Genomic DNA, 20,545 nt, shown 5'->3' on the forward strand with positions numbered 1-20,545 from the left:
ATGCTGTCATCACTGTGTGAAGTTCCTCATTGTTCTCACTGATAAGAATTAAAGTACTTTAGTGGGAAAGGACAAGTGAGGTGGTGTAAGCTTGGTTTGAGGCTGCTAAGTCATCTCTTAACTTGCTAACTTTACCAGCTAAAAAGCATGCTGCTGTTATGAAAAAAGGCTATCCCTTCCCTCTCCACGGTGGTGCTTTGCTGCCTGTTTGAGTCTATAAACTTAAAAAAGATTGTCATTAAACTGTAATCGATTAAGCATTAAATGCATTTAATGGATCAATTTTACTAATATACACACGTATATAAATTTATCATTATCCTTGAGCAAAAGCACTATTTTTTGTAAGCAACTTTGATTTCTTTCTGCCTTAATGTACCAGATTTACTTAAGTATTTCTGTGTCATTCTTTTAAGTGATAAATCTAATACCTTGTAATTGGACATTTACTATTTGTCCCTGAATGGACATCTCTATCAACCTGAAGGATTTCATCATTGTTCAGCTCACTCTCTTTCAGAGTGAGATGTAAACCTGCTTTTGGTAAAAATGTTTCAATTGAAGCATACAAAAGGCACAAATACAACATCATGATGAAGGCTCGAAAAAGCCATTCAGCAGCAAGCCAAATATATCAGCTTAGTAAATGTCTTTATTTAGGATATCACTTTTACCGTATACTGACTCAGTATTTGCTTTTTAAGTCACCCAAAGACCATATTAGCTTTCTAGACACAAGAGACTGTCTATCCATCAGTTCTGGCACTGTTGTTCAAAACCTCTGCAAAGTGAATTTATTCCAAAATTTAGATTGGACACTAAATGTAGTAATTGCAGATCACTGTTTTGCAGAAGCTGATATATAGCCTTCCACTTAAACTGAGAGTAACGTGAAGTGAGTTGCAGAGGCAATAAACTGATTGTCACTAGCTGAGGATCTTTCTTGGATCAGGTCATGAGAATTCCTTTATTCTGTTTGTCCTAGACATGGTCAACAAGCCTTCTGTAGTATGAAATAAGTCTCAATACCTACTTTAACATTGCAGGTCACTGCTATACAAAGCAACAGAAAGAGGACTTTAAGGGAAAATTCTTTCCTAATTCTGTATCACAGACCTGAAAATAGATAGGATCCTGCAGTTAAATAAAGCCCGACAAACTATAATGGGACTAACTGAAGACTGACAAGTTTTTTTTCAGCAGCTGAGCTTTTCCACAGGGTTCCAGCTTTCAAGCAGGCACATTATATCAGACTTCCATCAAATGAATGAAATTATGGAGAGGTCAATGGTTCCTTTTTGGTAATGCTGGACTTTCCCAGAAGATCAATATGATTCCTTTCTATAAAGCTCAACAGCAATTGGTTGAGGACAGTCCAAAAAAAGAGTCTTAGAAAGAGCACCCACTGTAGTTATTGCAGTCTTTTTCTTTTCCTCCCTCCTTTAAAGAGCTTAAAAAAAAGTTGTATCATAAATACCGCAGTGAAATACCAGTATTTAATCCAAGTTCAAAAGAAAAGTTGGTCCAATCACTTTGGCATCAACTTTCAATCCACGTTCTAGACTTCATCTAGATGCCTGAACAAAATGTCAATCAAAATAATAATACTGGGCTACCTGAGCATGCTGTATTCTACAGGATCTCTGTTTTGCTCTTGTCGTGGTTTAACCTCGGTTGGCAACTAAGCACCACGCAGCCGCTCACTCACTCCCCCCCACCCGGTGGGATGGGGGAGAGAATTGGAAAAGCACGTGAGAAAACTTGTGGGTTGAGATAAAAACAGTTTAATAATTGAAATAAAATGATAATGATAATAATATGATAATAGTAATAATACACAAAGCAAGTGATGCACAGTACAATTGCTCACCACCCGCCGACCGATGCCCAGCCAGTCCCCGAGCAGCGGCCCCCCCAGCCAGCTTCCCCCAGTTTATGTACTGAGCATGATGTCACATGGTATGGAATGTCCCTTTGGTCAGTTTGGCTGTGCCCCCTCCCAGCTTCCTGTGCACCTCCAGCATTCTCAGTTGGTAGAGCATGGAAAACTAAAAAGTCCTTGGCTAGTGTAAGCATTACCTAGCAACAACTAAAACATCGGTGCCTTATCAATTTTGTTCCCATCCTAAATCCAAAACACAGCACTGTACCAGCTACTAGGAAGGAAATTAACTCTATCCCTGCTGAAACCAGGACAGCTCTTAAAAAAAAAACAAAAACAAAAACCAAAAAACCACCAAGAAAGACGATAGCTTGGAGTAAAAATCTATCTTAGCTCAGGGGATGCAGTAAATACAGCAAACAGAAGTTTAAAAACTTTAACTGTATAAAGAAAGGTAATAGATAGCAATCAGTATAATATATGAAATACAGAAAATTTATAAGCGGAGCTACAACTTCAAGGGGAAAGTTGATATTAGCAGGCATAGAACTCAGAACAAAAAAAATGGGAGCAAATAAATCCTAGAAACAGTGCAACCCATTATGGCAGAGATACGGTAAAACTGTATATAATGCTGAAGAAAACACAGAAGTTTTCAATAAAATTTTTTGCCCTCTGAAAAGAAGTCAGATGTTCAGTTTGTATAACATGAGAATGCTGAACTATTTTCCTGTCCATTAATAACAAGTGTAAACTCTTTGTGCACATACTGATGGATGGCAAGCAGAATGGCTTAAGTAATTGTTATCAAACAAAATGGCCTATAATCATATGCAAAATAAAAAAAAAAGGGGGGGGGGGGGAGAAGAAAGAAATCTGATGAAGCATTCAGAGCTGAATGCCAGACATGAGTTTAATAGAAAGCAGGTCTTAAAAGATTTTATTTAACTTTGAGTTTGATGTTAGTAGGCTTAGTAGCTGTGCGTTAGCTATCTGCAAGACATTTAACTTCGTACTGGATGACATTCTGATTTAAACTATACCATTATATGATAAAAGATCAAGAAAGGGCTACGTGACACCTCATGGGAGAATAAAAATGAGATGAAGATGTTCTAGTGGAATTTTGCAGGAATATCAACTAAGGTCAGTGGTACTGAATCTTTCATCAGTGATCTAGAAGCAAATATAAAACCACTGTGGGTAAGAAGAAATGTACTGAAGTGGAAACCAGACAGCTTTAAGTGGGAAATAAAGCATAGATTTTATTAATGATAGCAAAAGAGTAGTGATAGAGAAAAATACCAAGGATAACATTGGATTCACAAATCTCTTGACGTCTTCAAGTCAAGAAGATTTGAAAGATATGATTTAGTCAAATACAAATTACTAGGATATACCTAGTAATTTGAAGAATTCTAAAAAGAAGAATCCATAATAAATCATAGTATTGGTTAAAAAAAATCTGTACAAAAACTTTACTATTCATGTATCTTTCATTGAAATAATACATATAATCATATATACACATTTTAAAATTACGTGAATTTTATATATGTAGAAAATGCAAGTATTTGCACTGTGAAGTACTTGGGCGTAGTTATCCTAATTTATAATTACCATGGCTTTAAAAATCAAACTGTTAACCACATTCCTGCAACAGTCAGCCTAGAAATTCCATATGGTGGCAATATCTAATAGCAAATCTAGAAGTTCTTTGGTTCCCAAGAGAAAGTTAGAAAACAATCTTAAAAATACTTCAAAAAATTAGTTAGCCCTAATTCTGGGAGATTTCAAGCTGAGTTTTGTTTAGTGTTTGTTCTCCATGTCAATGTAATATGTGATTTCAGGTATTATATACAGAATTTTAAAAGATCATGAAATTAAACTCACTGTAACAAAGTAAAAAAAAAAATTTTTTTTTAAAAAGCAGCTTATGTTAAATATTCCCCAGATTTGTATATTCAAGACTCAAGAACTGAACAATGTAGAAAAGGATTTGCAGAAATATCTTCAAAGGTGATTTAAGAGAAGAGCTGTGTAAAAAATAACGAGGTATTCATTGAACAATTAACTATCAAACAGAACAAACTAGTTTGGCTAGCTGGTCTTCCATTCAGAAATCAGAACGTTGTCTGTCTGGCTTACATTCTTGTTTAGCCTGTAAAGTAATCCCTCTTTTGATCTTCGTTTCAAAATACAATATAAACTTCTTTGAAAACGTATAACATAGAGTTTTGGTTAATTATGAGGCCATTTTTTGATATCAAATAGATAATAAACACTGTTTAGAAAATATTTCATTTTATGAACAGCTGTTCTGCAATGTTTATAGCCTCTGCAGATTTCATTTTTTTGTAGCAGTAATTTACCTCTTGTGAAATCTGTGTTACTTGTTCCTTCTGATGTTCCAGATCTTTTACAAGCAATGAGTTTTGCTTTTCTAGCTGCAGTAACCTCCTTGCCAAGTGAACGCTGTGCCAACAAAAAGCAAGCTCAAGTTGAACTTTTTCCAAAATATGCAAAAGAAATTCTCACATTTATACTTCAGAACTTGATTGCCTTAATTTTTCACCAATGCTTAAATACTAATATATATAAACTACATAGTAAAACATGCAGAATGGTCAAAGTCAGAAAATCAATGAAAATATTACAAAATTTAACAGCACTGAAATAGCACTCCCGCAGTTATGCCATTGTAATATTTTTCACAAAGTAATTACCTACATAATTTGTACAATACTACACAAATGCAGTAATCATGTCAAAATGTTTCAACTAAGTATAAGTATTTACTTTTTAGCAACTTTATGGAATCACTGTAATTGGCTTCTCCTTAATTTAAAAAAAAAAGCACATTAATATACATTTTGTAGTGGAACACTGAAAAATGTAGTATTTTATTATTTTCCAAACAGAGGCAAAATTGTTTTGTCTGACATTTAATATGCTAAATAATTAAATGTTATTGCCCCTTTTTTTTTAACATGAAGTCTTACGCAGAGCCACAAATTAACTTAGAAGTGAAGAGAAAGGATTATCGGGTTACTTAAACACCCTAGTTAAAAAATTAGATCCTCAACCTCTTGCATGTTTCATGTCCAAAGTCATAAGAGTTTATCATCAATTCAACAGCATAGTTCCATAGGCAGCAATGGGAAGATTCAGTATGCAATTGCAGAGCCTACTTCCAGACATCTAAGCTAGTCTTTGAAGCTGTTATTAATCATTTAGTCCTATTCAATATAGACTGTAGAGCCTACCTATATTCCACTAAAATGGACTCCTGGATGGTGAACTGAAATGTACTCCAAACTCCATTGACTGTATTGATTAGAACTAAATTGGTTATAATGGAAGGTTAGATGCCAAGTCTCTGTGTTAAACCTATGATTAGATGTCTAAATTTATGTATCGTGTAATGAATCCTGCCATCTTTATAGGATTCAGCAGCTTGGTGGCTTATTATCAAAATTTTATCTAGAGAATTTATCACTGTACCCCTCTGTGTTTAGGTACTCTAGTCACCAATCTATTTCACAACGTGACATGGGAAATTCAGAGCTCTAAAAATGAGGAAGATATACAGGGCTAATACCCCTTTTTAGTGTGTCTTAACCACTGGAGTAATGGCTCTCCACAGCAATCTATACTTCCAGTTAAATGTGAGCCATTTTTCAGAAACTTTTATATTGAAGAAAGGGAGAAGTCACTCCAGTTCAGATCTTAGACTATCAATGCTTACCATCCATAAACTGAAAATGTAATACTGTTAGTCTCCACATAATAGATAGCAAAGTGTTATCCAGTTCTTGACCATGATACTGAATCTATAAGAGGTCTAAAGCAGACTGACAGGGAGATTATATTTACGCTTAAGCTGAGGCTTAGAGTGTGTAAAGCTAGATGAGTGCATAAACTTTCTCTGAAAATTTGACCAGTCATAACCTCCACCTTCTCCTCAATAAAAGGGAATACACTTAGATTTGGCAGAAGTCTTAATATTCTTCACCTGTGTTATAAACCTACCCTTTCATACAGAATCTTTTTCTTTCGCCTTGTATGAGAGGAATTAGTGAATGCTATTGAGAATTTCAGGTTGGTAAGAGGTTGTTTCTCTCAGGTCTTCCTACAAGGAACATTACACTGTGTAAACAATAACTGAGAAAAAGAGAAAATAATTCTCCAGACTAGTTATTTGGATTTTTATTTAGGAGATGCAAGATGTGTGTTAGGATCCCATCTAGTACAAAAGAGAAATGAAGCACTTCTCTGATATCTCTAGTTAGGGATCTTACACATTAGCTATTAGAGTTCAAGGGGAAACATGGATACTTTCCCATGGCAACTTTGGGAATGTAGCCCATCATAATTTTCCCAGCTACAACTATTCAGTGAACTTGACCTGAATTTGCAAGTATTTAAGGATAAACACAAGTACGTCTTTCAAGTATGCTTGTCAATATGTTTTTTTGACTACTCTAAATTTAAAGCAAAGGGACAAAGGGACTGATCTGCAAAGACGTCTTATTTTGGAAAACTTTGATTCTAACTACACTAGAAAACTATGCAGTGCTCAAGAATGTGATAATTTATTGTTAGCAAACCACTAGAGTCTTCCTGGTAGTATTCTGGCATTTACTCATTAACACTCCCAAACAGTTCCTAGTATAGCTGAAGAGTTAGCGTGGGCAAGCAATCATTGCCAATACGAAGTTCACATGCAGCTAACCTACACTGAGAGTTTAGTTTTATGGAAGTGGGCTACTACATGCCATTTGGTCTTGATGCTTCAGAATGTTCCCACGCATGTTTAATTTACCAGTATGGGTGTATGGTGCCTACTTTCGAAGTAATGAAATAGTTGTTTCTGGCAAGTAGGCAAAGAGGTATAGACCCCACAATGCACCATCTTGAATAGGTGGCTCTGTACAAAGTTTCAGAGACTGAAGTACATGCTGTGAACTTACAAGAGCTCTTCATTTAGGATCACACATGTCTGGAATTAAAGAGCAGACAGTGGACTCCAAAAAGAAGATTATTCACATTTGTAATAGATTCTCTTTCCTTAAGCAATCCCGGAGAGCAGAAAACTTATCTGTGTTTCTTTAATGTCTCTCAACATAGAAGTTGGTGTCACAGAGACTTTCCTTTAAAGCTTAGGGAGCCAAAGGCATCACACACATTTTCTGCATGGCAGTTTTCCTTGAGTCAGAACAGCAGCAGGTAAACCATACGCAGACTTTTATGGCTTTTTAAATCTTCCTAATTTTTAAAAGATGAAGAAAGTCTATGAAGTCTCCAACACCATTATGAAGGATTAAACCAGCTTTATCTGCCAGTGCCTTTTGGAACAAAAGAGGAGTATATGAGGCATTCTGATAGAGCCACTTCTAAGCACATCTGAAATCCTGGCTTATTGATCATCAGATTCACCATTCAAAGGTGATTTAGCAGAATTCTTTTATGTGTAAATCATCTAAACTGAATCTAATAAGGTGGGGAAAAAGAAGGATCTAAGCTGAAACTCAGAAGAGTTCCCAAACTATCAACAGAGGAGGAACGAACTAAAGTTTTAGGAAATGATGCTATAGAACTCTCAACAGTTTCCTAAAACAGACATAGAACAGGGTTATGGAGTTTCTTCCCACCCCCCCTCCTTTTGTCTTGAATTTTATGCAATATAAAAAGAAATCTTACAAGGAAACAATCTGAAGAGGCTTAAAAATGTGAAAGAACAAATTAAGCCATGCCAAAGTTAAGTATTACATAAAATATTTATGATTTTTTGATTTTTGTCAGCAATACGTAACTCTGTACAACAGGTCTAATCTGATTGACAATCATATTGACACCACTTACTTGAAAAACAAATATAGAGGACAGAAGAAATAGTATGTGGCCCATAAATCTTTGTTGCAAACATGAACAGACCATCACTTGCCCTTATTTCTCATCAGTAACTTTCGGTGTTAAATATTCTTTGTCATGGAGAAGGTGGGGGTTAAGAGGACAAAAACAACTAAACAAACTAATACTTGTAGTAAAAAACAGCTATACATGACAAAACCTGCACTTCCAGCTCCTGAATGCTAGAAATGTACACGGTGAAGCTATGGTACATGTTCACCCTGTCTTTATACTCTTCTTTGTGTGTCCACCAATGATGGTGGAGTTTCTCATTTTGGCAGAAGACAGCACGATCGAAGTCTACCACTAACACAAATTATGCAGTTGACTCTCCTGCATTTAAGCAAATTGTAGACACACTCAAAGTGCAAGGAATGAATCTAATTCCATTCTAATTGTGGTGTCACCTCTGCCAGGCTGGAGACAGGATTCTGGACAAAAAAAAAAATTACATTACTCTGACCTGATATTGTGAAGGGTGTGGAATCTTTGTCCATAGAGAAAATCAAAACTTAGCTGGACAAGCTCTTGAACAATTGGATTTGCTCTGAGCATGGTGTTGGACCCTGTTGATGTCCAGATGTTCCTTCCAACCTAAATCATCCCGCTATTCCATGATTCCAATCTTAGGCTATGTTTTATTTTTATACTCTATACATATTTTGAACAACAGCAAAAGTTTTGCTGTGGTCACAGTTTAAAAATATTATAAATAAATCCACATTCCCTATACTTCACAGTGAGTTGAAGCCTTTATGCTCACAATGAGCCATTCAAATGTCACTATTATTTCTTAAAGACAACACATAATATAAATTTATTATTTAAAAAACACTATGATCAAGAGGTATGTTATTCACCTTACACATCACTTCTATTTGTTGATCAAATGGTATCAGAGCAAACTGAAGAAATATAACTGGAATCAGATCCTGTATCTGTAAAGATTAAATAGTGATGCTCTGAAACCTTGGCCATCTTAATTTCCTGACAGATGTGTGTTTGTTACAATTACATACAATCATTTTTAGGGTATTAAAAACTTATTTCCTATTATATAAATGTAAACAATGTAACTAGTCTGTTTTTACAGCTGTTTAGTTTTATACAATTAAAATTCATCTTTCTGAAAGACAAGGAAAAAAGATCTTAAAATGACCTAGAAAAATACATATACGCTCATTTATATGCATCAACCACATTAACGGGTCCTAGTCTTCATTCTATTCCTGTATACTTAAGTCATTAAAAAAACTCTTTATGTTAATCAAACTGGCTGGATTCTAAAACAAAAAATAATGCACATATCTTCATTTACTTTATCTCAAACAAGTAAATTCAGGAGGCACTTCTTTACCTTTGCTTTAGTCGTCTTTTGGCTGTTGTAGGAACATTAGCACCATACCCATATGAGAAGAGAACCCTTTCAGCTTCAACTTCATTTTCCACTGCAAAAAATTGCAGAAAGGTACTGTTGAAGAACATAATTACAGTGGAAGAACTTACAAACTTCTAAGCAATTCTATCTATAATTATACACACACACACATTTTTCTAGAAGCTAGATTTTCAGTTGGTGTAACCTTCTGGACTTCAGTGGAACAATTTCGTTCACAATTAGCATTAATACAGTGCCATAATTAATTTCTTAAAACACTGGCAGGCTTTTCACTTTTTATTTTTCTGATTAACATAAGACTTATGCAATATGAAAGTAAAGGAAAAGAGTTCAGTGTCCTTTAATATTCATATTATTGGTATAGCCACAAAATACATACTAATAGTATAAATGTAATTCAGCAGTACAGGGTTAGGTTGCTTAGGTTTGTTTTCTAAAGAATTCATTTTCTGTGCATACATAAGGAAGTAGAGAAAGATAAAATTAGGGAGTGCTTAAGCCGACTGGACATAAACAAGTCCATGGGACCAGAAGGGACACATCCGAGGTTGCTGAGGGAGCTGATGTCACTGTGAGGCTGCTCACTATCATTTTTGAAAGACTGTGGTGATCAGAAATTTCTGATAACCTGAGGAAAACAAATGCCATACCCATCTTCAGAGAAGGGCAAGAAGGAGATTCTTATGTTTATGCAAAGTAAAAATATTCAAAATAATCTCTGCCTCCATAGATGATTGATTTCTGAAAACGTATTTCTAAGGATTTAAAACACATTGGAATTGCTTTGAAAAGAAATCCCAATAGCAGCAAGATTAAAACGTGTACAGATTTTAATATTTCAGCTTGTGTAATTCATGTTTCCTCTCCCCTGTAAGATAAAGTGGGCCAGAGGAAAAAAAAAAGAAAAAAAAAGTGTGTGTGTGCGAGGTAGGTAGGGGCAGAGAGAGGGGGACAGAGGAGGGGTAAAGGGGGACAAAGAGAAAGGGGGAGCGGCAGGGGTGTGATAGAGGGAGGGAGCACAAGTGAACACCAGCCCAGGCACCACACAACAGCTTTGATGAATCGAGTAGTTGGGAACAGGAGAAACAAATTTAGGAAATTACCTGACAGTCCTATCTGACTCATCTTTCCTAATGTTCAAGTGCCCCAAAATCAGAAATACCTTCTCCTCGCAATAACTTGCACAACGCTATAGCTTCTTCCCTCGTCTAATACCCTTTTAATGCTATTTTAAACAAGGATTCTTAAAACACATTTAGAAAGAGAAAAGCCTCTAGTAGAGCACTTGCAATAAGTCACATATCTAGTTACATGAAAAACAACACAGAAATTTCAGTAAGTATGATAGAAAAAGTTTACTGATGTGGCAGTACAAAAGCACCAGAACTTCGTATTTTGAAGGCTGTCTTAGTTATGACGGGGAATTATCCAATGCCTTAAATACCTCTGGTGCAGAAAAACATAAAAAAATAATTTAACCTGCCTTTATCATAATTCTTCTTTTTGGTGACAAATTCGGTGTTGTATGTCTCAGAAAAATGTCAGTAAGATCCTGCCCTATAAATTCATCTCTGTCAGTAGTGTCCATGTAAATGTCAGGTCGTGAAGACAAACACAAGAAAACTTGGAAATGTTGTAGGTATCAAGCCAAAGTAATGTTCTGTGTCAGTGTGTGCTTCTCTTCTTTTATGTCTTTCCAGGCTCTTCACCTGACTTTGTGGTGTAAAAGATACATTTTACAAGTTAGGGGACACTTATTAATGACAGTTTTTTATACTACTTAGCAAAAAAAGTGCCACTGTGAGGACAGAGGTAGGTTCAACCTTTTTCTTAAAAAGATACTAACCAATGGAAGCAAGAAAAATCAAACTACTAGTCTACAACAAAAATACCCCAAAGTGAAGCTTTTACCCTGGAAAGGAAAAATAGACAAATGCCAAGAAAGTTTACTATTGTTATTCATGTGGAAACCACTCAGATGCTGTAAGGAGTGGCTACATAAATTCTTGATAGTTTCCTGAATAGGCTGTTTCATGTTATTTCAATATTAATATAGTGCGGCATAATGATGAGGCAGTAACAGTCACAATTCAGTGATCTCTTCCACATGTACATTCTCCAAAGAAAGAAATAAAAAGCTTATATGATTATATGACAAAAGCCACCTCACATGTCCAAATACACAGTTTATTAAAAAGTCCAGAGAACCTAACCCCCACCAGCACCCCCAAATATTTTAAAACAGCAGAGGCTTCATAACTCAAGGAGAAGAAAAAATATACTACATGGTATTGAAATATGAAGAAATGACCACAGGACTGAAGAGGAAAATCTTATGCTCAGTAACGTCCATAGAAAATTCTAATTGTCTTCCACACAATGCTTCAGCCTAAATTATATTCTCTGAAAGACAGACTGGAGTATTTCCAGAACACATTAAATTTGAAAAGTAATTATATTTCCTTTCTTTCAACTATTTTTCTACCTTTAGCTATTTATGACATGTAAATGCCAGGACATGATTTGAGACACAGGGAAAAGTATGTCTGTGTTTTCCTTCAAAGTGTTTTTAAAAAAGAAATACTTTTTTTTCTTCTGATTTTCCTCAGAAGTTCACCTTGGTGCTGGAATTCAGTCATAATTAGTATTAATCCTAACTTTCAATATCAAATGCACTGTAATAATAGTAAGAAAAAACAATATTAGCTATTAAATAGAAAGTATATTGAAATAATATTGAACTGTAACTCCCTTTTTTCTCCAACAAAATCAGAAAAGTCATTATATTTTAACAGAACAGTCCATTTGTAAACTTTCATTTCTTTAAGTCATGTTCTGTAGCACAGAATATAAATTGTAATTAAAATACATAGTTAAGAAGAAGTTATGAATGATTTAGTTCTGTAAAAAAACTTTACTGCCACCCCAAGATGCATAAAAAAATGTAAATCAGTGTAAACAAAAACCAGCATTCTGAACTCCTTCTCCTTGGAGGAAAAAAAAAAAAAAAAAGCAGGTAAGGTCCAAAAATTCTGTATTAATAAGTAAATACTCCTTAGGAAAGTTTATATATACTTCAAAAAACATGTTACTGACTATAACATAAGCATGTATATAGCAAACATGCTTATGGTCAGACTGGAACCTTTGGGTAGTCATGCCATTCTAACAAGTACAAGCTGCAGTGTATAAAATTAATAAAGTATGTACAGTCTAATTACTAAAGAGAGCCAGATATCACTGCATCCCAGTAATACATACTTTTCACTACACTATTGTTTATATATAAAGCTTATGCAATGATCTTCTACCTGGAAAACATTATTTATAAATTGTGATTATTTTTTGGAGGAGCAAAGAAAGAGAAAAGGACAAGAAGATACATGAAGTAGTTTGAAATCTTAAAATGTCCTACTCTGGTTACACACAGGCTAAAAGACTTGACGATTTCTTACTTTTCTTTCTTTACTTCCAAATTAGAAATTACTTGCTTTGTGGATTCATTTAGGCTGAGAATCAAATCAATAGAAATTTCACAGAAATTCTGCTGTGTTTGAGAACAGATATTGTTATTTTTGCCAACCAGAGACAAAAATTTTCAAGAGTAATCAGGCCTGAATTTAATCCAGGGTTTAGTACTTGGAACAGACTGATCTGCCACAAGCAACTACTTAACGTCTAATTATTATTAATTCAACACAAGGAAGGGCTTTTTTCCCCCCAATTCATTAAAAAATTCACATTAATGACTGTACTGTACTATGAAACCTATAATTGTCTGTCAACAAAGAGGGTTTCCTGGTATTCGAAATATACTTAAATAATAGGAGAATACTAAAAAAACATATCTAGTTATAATGGACGATTAGAATAACGAAAAGAGAAATGAGGGAAACAGAAACACTGAGATGATTTTTAATATCCATACGTCTAAGTTCATGTTTATTTGACACATATTTACAAATACATTTAGAACCCCGTCATTAATACTTTCTATCAAAATAATTACTGCATCTTAATTGTCAGGCATAAGGACGGAGAATGACAGGCACTATAATACTTTCCAAGTGCCATGAGAAACAAGGCATCTCGTCATAATGCCAGAACCACCTACAGATAGAATATAATTTGTGACAGAACTTACTTTCTGCTGTCTGCAATATTATCTCATCAAGCTCTTTTTCAAGTTTTTCGTAAGTATCTAGCCTTGCTTGAAACTCAGAATTCTGTGTTTGAAGTTCAATAATGCGTGTTTCACTAGAAGACTGAAGACTATAAAATTCCTTAGTCAGCATCTGTGAGAATGAATAATGGAAAGATCAGGGATTCAGCATTACAGCTATTTATGAAAGAGACAAAATATAGTACATGTAAAATGCTTAGCAGTGTGAAACTAAATGTTTAATATAACTTTTGCAAAAGAAAGATTAAAATACTTTAAAAAGCAGTTATTTTTTCAACTATATTATCTTGCACAGATTATACTCTCAGGTCACATCACTTATGCCTATCTCCTAAGGCCTTAGTAATTCTAAGAATCTGTCTCTGAAAAAGCTACAAGTATTTTAAAGGAGAGTTAGGAAAAGCAAGGTAACAGCTAAAAAAATTAATACACAGCAGTCAAAACAGTGTAAATGCATTTATTTTTGTTGTTTTAACTGGATTCAGATTTCAGTTATCAATTCAAAAAAAGAAGGTTCCTTTACAGAATGGTAAACGCACAAATATCAAAATTTGGTATTTAAGATATACCAGATTCTTATTATTTAATTATTACTGAAAGATAATATGTCATTAACATTCAGGACTAATGTAAATACTTAATCCACTAAACTTAAACAAAAAAGCACATATTCAAAAGTAAAAGTTATAAAGGTCCTTATAGGAACTAAAGTTTGATATAGTGCTTGAATATAGAAAACAATATTGACAACAAATATAAAACCAACTGGAATAAAAAAATCCTTGGTAAGTAAAGTAGTAATCTACCTGCTTTGCAGAAAAAACCCCCACCTAAACAGGTAAAGTAATAACTAGGTAGTACTGTAGCTAAGTTTAATACTAACTTCCCAAATAAAAATCCCAAACTTTCAAGATGACAATTGAATATAGATCTTGAGATACAGAAATATATGCATAGTGTATACAGCAGTAATACCAGGTTCACTGTCAAAAACACTAAAGAATGCACAATGCTTAGAGAAACAAGCCACTTGAATATAAAAAGATTGGTCCAGTGTCACAGAAGAATAAATGCATAGGTTAAAGTTTGGCAACATATAAACCATCTGTTTCCTAGTTTTAGCATGCATAAGAAGAGAAACTACTCCGTGCTGAAATCCAAATAAAAACAAGAGTTGGTTCACAAAAGCAGCTGTAGCTGAGCCACAAGATACTAATGACTACACTATTAATTAAGAGCAATATCCTATAAGAAGGGTAAGAAAAAACCCTTAGTACATTGATACTATATATAAGAAAGGAAATTAAAAAAATTAAGAATTCAGTCAAAAGGAACAAAAGTAAAAGCTTCAGACATCAAATATTTAAATTCTGCAAGAACATTTCTTAATGAAAGAGCACTGGTTTCAAAGCGTCTCTCTAAAGAGAAAAGGAAGTGCCAAAAGTGTTAATAGAATTGAATGCCAAATATTCAAGATGTTATTCAGATCAAATAAATATCCACAAAGAAAAAGGAAATATAACTCAAATTTAACTATCTTCTCAAAGTTTAGACATGTCTGTACAATTAAAAGTCTGTTTAGCAACCTCAAAGTCTAGCAAAACTGCCACTTCCAGTGCTCGTGACCACAACTAACCTCATCAGCCAGGATCTGAATGTCCCAATACAGACAAAACAAGAAATTACATTTTATCTAAAACTCTCTAATTCTGTTTCTGCTCTATAGTTCCCTTTCATAAACACCCTAGGCAGGTTCAGCACTAGAAATGTGGGGACTTGAATAACAGCATCCTTCTTCAAAAAATGAAGGCTGCCATAGCTGGCACTTGAAAAAAAGTTTTTTATTCTGTCCTGTCCAGTTTGTATCCTGACATTGTTTTAGACATACACTGCCAATCTCATTTAAATCTTACAAACTGGACCCAGTGATATGATTTTGGGACTAACTTTGCACAGGTGAATAAATTTTGTTTTAAAGTAAATTTGCTTTGCTGAATACTGGACACCTCTCCAATACTAAAATAGGTGAACAGGATATGATACATTTTTGAAAGTACATGTTTGAAAGATAATAAATTCTAAGCTTGTAGAGATAAAAAGGTCCAAGTCATTCAACTCTATGTAAATAGGTGCACCGGGTGCAGGTGCCCAGGCACTGGCAGCGGGTGCTGCAGGGGCGGCCTCTGTGAGGAGAGGCCGGGGCTGCCCCATGCCGGACACAGCTGGTTCCAGCCGGCTCCAACCCACCCACCGCAGGGAATGGCTGAGCCCCTCAGCCAAGGCGGTAGCACCTCAAGGGAAATGTATTTGAGAAAGGACAAAAATGCTGCATGGCAGTGAGGAATGAGGGGAAAAAAGTGTGAGAAACAGCCTTGGTGCAGACACCAAGGTGAGAGAAGGAGGGGAGGAGGTGCTCCAGGTGTCAGAGCAGAGATTCCCTTGCAGCCCGTGGAGCAGCCCATGGTGAAGTAGGTTGTCCTCCTGCAGACCATGAAGACCACGCCAGATCACATATCCACACTGCAGCCCATACAGGACCCCATGCTGGAGCAGGTGGACATGCCCTGAAGGAACTGCAACCTGTGGAGAGCCCAAGTAGGAGCAGATTTTCTCCTGAAGGAAGCTGCAGCCCATGAAGGATCCACACTAAAGCAGGGTAAAAGTGTGAGGAGAAAGGAGCAGCAGAGAGCTGTTATGGACTGACCCCAACCCCCATTCCCCATCTCTCCCTGCGCTGCTCAGGGAGGGGGAGGTAGGAGTCAGCAGTGAAGGAGGGAAGTTAAACCCAGAAGAGAAAGGGGTGGGGAAAGATGTTTTAGTTTTTTACTTTATTTCTCACCATCTAAATCTATTTCAATTGGTAGTAAGTGAAATTAATTTTCCCCAGGTCAAGTCTGTTTTGCCCATGACGGTAATTGGTAAGTGATCTCCCTATCTTTGTATCAACCCACAAGCTTTTTCAGCTTATTTAACCCCCTGTCCTCTTGAGGAGGGGGACTGAGAGAGCGGCTGGGTGGGTGTCTGGCAGCCGGCCAAGGTCAACCCACCACGATAGAATTAGCAATGTTAGGTCTTTTCAATGCTGTATACACCATGCTCTCCTTGACTTCTTTAGCTGTAAAAATTTGTTCCAGAATTATGTATCAATAAGAAGTATTTTTATTACGTAACAATGCTATTACAAATCCTACTTTTTAATAATGATACTGAATTCACTATCTGTTCTGGTATAACTGGCTTCTTTCCCTCAGTAATCACATAGACTGACATAAGCAGCTCTGTGATACAAGCATATATATACCTCTCATGAATGAGGTAGTCTTCAACATCTCACCATGAGAGATTGTTTTGCCTTCTTCCTCTCCCCTAAGTCTTGCTTTCCATTGAACTGGTCAAACTTAATAAGCTTTGTCATTAGATTCTGCTTCAGCAGAATTTGGTGGAGATACTAATTCAGCCGTGTATGTTCTTTGCTACTTTTTCCCCAAGCTTTTCCATTTTAAATTCTAATTGAAAACAACTATGTAATGCCCCGTAAAGTGTCTCTGTATATAACATACCTCCAGCTTTCTCTGATATTTCTCACATTCCATTTGGCACTGTGAAAGATTCTTAGCTGTTTCTTGTTGCATGAGTTGAACATGTTCACTTTCAAAGGACTTTAACTTACTTTGGTGAAGAAGTTCAGCTACTTTGCTTTCTGTGCCAAGCTGCATTTGTCTATACCTAAAAGGAAAAAAAAGAAAAAAGTTTTGATGATTCAAAAATAAACAAACATAGAATACATGCTAGACCTGTTCATTACAGCTATAAATTCCATACATTAATACAGTATTTTTAAGAGTTTAATAAGTATTAGTATGGTTATCTATGTAACTATTGTAACCTGTATTTGAAACATCATTAAGAAAATTCAATACTATCATGACAACAAAACACAGTATGTGGAAGACTCACTCCATGGCTTTTCTGAATATGTGGTTAATGCACAATCAAATGACAATGACCTTACACAGTATACCTTATTATCAAAAAATGTTAGAGCAATGTGAAACTCTTTCTCGGTACACAAACGTATGCACTGAAGTCTTTTCATGGGAGGTACTAAGGAGATGTTGCCTCCCATCTTCACTACCGTGTGTTACACATGATAGGGTTAGGTGGTATTAGACATCAGTGGTAACAATGGCACATCCCTTGGGATATCCCTTTGGGATATCATGGATATCAGCTACACTGCTTTTTCCCATACCCAAAGATACGAAGAAACGTCAGACCACAATAGTGTATTAATTTCCACAGTCATTCAGAACCACAGGTCCTTCTCAAAAAGCAGAAATGAAGTATATTTTTGAGAATATCACTATAAGATAATTACAGGTGACAGATAAATACTATTCCACTTAGAAGTGGACTTCAACCATTCCACTCATTATACTTAACAGGCAATCTCAAAAAAGAGTGGTAAAAAAGTTTGCTAATAGAATACTAAATTACTGAACTGTAGAAAATGAGGGTGATGTGAAGAACAGTAGAAAACCTGATGAATCTTAGCATTAAGTAACATATGAAATTCGAAGGAGATGTATGCAAAGTAAATCACAGCTTGTAAAAATGATCCTAACCATATACATAGAATGATGAACTCCTTACTGACTGTTTTCATTCATGAGTGAGATCTTGGGGTTATACTAGATGAACCCATGAAAACTTTGGCTCAGTTTTAAATAATGGTCAAACCCAACATTTTGGGAATTACTGTGAAAGCAATAGAGAACATACAGAAATCATGTCACTTTACAATTCCATGCTGTTGCCTGCATACTGAATGCTGACTACCGTTCTAGTACCTCACCTCACAAGAAATATAATAGAACAGGTAAAGCATCAGAGAAGAGTAATAAGGATTACCTTTGACAACCAGCAACATCATGCGCTTATACAGTTGCACTGTGTGGAAGAAATTACTTAAGCAAGTTAGGTCTCTTCAGCTTGGAAAAGAGATGGTGTAAGGAAAATGGAGAAATAAGAGAGGCCTGTAACATCACGAGTGGCACAGAGAATGAGAATAGGAATTAATTATTCACTGCATTTTCCAACAGATGAATGAGAAGGCATCTAATAAAGCTAGCAGATGCAGAATGAAAACAAATAGAAGTCGTTCACACATGAAAACTGTGAAATTCCTTACCATGAGATGTTGTGGATGCTAAAAATTAACACTTATTCAAGAGGATACTGAATAAACTCAGCAGAGAAATCCTTTGACAACTATTAAATGCAAGATGGTACTTCTCACACGGAAGTCACTTAACAATAAATTGTTAGAATGCCAGATAACATTTACTCTAACCAGCATGGCTGTTATGTTAGCTGTCATTTGTCAAATAGCAGTTGCAACACAATTCCACCCTATTTAGCACCTGATCTTTAGGTGGGATTGAGAGCATTTAATAAAAACAAGGGGATTACTTCAAATATTTTCCCTGAGGATTTCAGATGTAGGAATGTTTCTAAGGCACAAAGAGGAAGCAATTTTCACTGGAATTAACTTGAACAGAACAAACAGGTGTCATTATGATGTCCTTTATAATCACTCTGTAGACATCCGTGTACGAGTAAACAGTCCAATGCATGAATGAGATTGTTCCCACACAGGCTGCGTAAGCAGAGATTGGAAATTCTGCCTACTGAGCTCATGAAAAGGATACTCTTTTTAAAACAATTTTCTTTTTCAATAGTATGACATTTGTTCTCAGAGTTACTGCACTCAAACTGCTAAATGCCAATTATCTATCTGATTATCGACTACTACTGTCAATTTTGCTTGAGAATGCTTTTCAAGTGCTGATACTTGAAGTATTTCATCATAGCTCCCTCACTGTATGTTCCTATTTTCATTTTACCACACAAAAATAGTTTCAGCACTCTTACATTCTCCACACTTTGTACATGATTGGCTGCAGACATGACACTAAATCTGTTCTGCTATACACATTGTTTACAATCTGCTTCAGACCTTAAATTAGTTTGAGGTTCAGTGATCTGTTCTGTACAGAGCCTACACACTGGAAACACGTATATACTCAGGCTATGCATACTTCTTTATATTTACTTCCTATGCTTTCCAGAGAAGTCTGTAGTTCTCCGATGATTTTGTAAGTCTACTCAATCAGCTGGGTGCTTCCAGAGCATGCTTATCAACCCAATCACAAACAGTAACTTCAAAAAAAGATTTTGTACTTCGTATTTTGGAAATTTGAAGTAGCTTACATGTGCATGATCTGTTTTGTACTGGTAAGGTTATGAAGAGTCAGTTTTCTTTTGACCTTACTACACTGTTGAGCTCACTAGTAACTCCTCCACTGTAGCACCATTCAGAGTTTCTTTGTCATAATTGCTTTTACTTGGCCAGATAGTATCTCTGGTTTCTTGGCTACTAGTTCAGCACAAGTGTGTGTGCATGTGTGTACATAATCATGTAACACAATGTCAAAATACATTCCTTAATCCACCTAGATGGTCTCTAAGGGAAAACAAAAGAAAACAAAACCACCCTATGTTTTAATACTATATTATGGAAAAATGGAAAAAAAAATAGTAGAATGCAGGTGTAGAGGTTTTTGTCTCTCAGAAGAAAGAGGGTTGGGAATGAAAGGGAAATTACAGATTGAGCTAATAAAAAAATGGAACCCCCCCCTATGTAAGAATCATCTGGAATGAGGTCTCAATTTCATTAAGTCTCTGTGTCATTAGTATGGCCAGTCAATAATGCCTTAAGTTTGCCAAAGCAGAGTGACACAATGGTTATCAAACAGGTTATTTCTACAGTGAAGTAGGAGACAGAATATTCAGAGAGGGATATGTCTTGTAGTTCCTCCATTCAAAAAAGAGTTGGCTGCCATACTTTCTTCAGTATACAGACTACATGATTTTACCATGCAATCTTTCAGTTTACTCTCATTGTATGCAAATTTTGAAAAGTTATTAAATCATTATCCACCATTTGCAAAAACAGACTCCTCTGATAGAAAAAAAATCTTAAAACCATCCTTACAAACCAGAGTTTGGCATTCGGAGTAATGGTGATGTGTCTCCCCAAGTAACCATTACACATGATGATGGAGCCCTGCTTTCCTGGAGATGGCTGAACACCTGCCTGCCCATG

At 35.6% G+C, this 20,545-nt stretch overlaps 1 protein-coding gene across 1 annotated transcript in view; it reads right to left on the reverse strand.

Moving 5' to 3' along the window:
- PIBF1 (progesterone immunomodulatory binding factor 1) overlaps positions 1-20,545 on the reverse strand; it is a 138,632-nt gene that overhangs the window by 48,625 nt on the left and 69,462 nt on the right. The window contains exons 10-13 of the mRNA XM_009323526.1: positions 16,938-17,103; positions 13,339-13,489; positions 9,153-9,243; positions 4,255-4,357 (exon numbers count right to left, since the gene is read on the reverse strand). Of these exons, the coding sequence (XP_009321801.1) occupies positions 4,255-4,357; positions 9,153-9,243; positions 13,339-13,489; positions 16,938-17,103 (511 nt within the window). The remainder of the gene's footprint in view (positions 1-4,254; positions 4,358-9,152; positions 9,244-13,338; positions 13,490-16,937; positions 17,104-20,545) is intronic.

Source organism: Pygoscelis adeliae, unplaced genomic scaffold (genome assembly GCF_000699105.1).
Source record: "Pygoscelis adeliae isolate BGI_AS28 unplaced genomic scaffold, ASM69910v1 Scaffold44, whole genome shotgun sequence".
NCBI lineage: Eukaryota > Metazoa > Chordata > Aves > Sphenisciformes > Spheniscidae > Pygoscelis > Pygoscelis adeliae.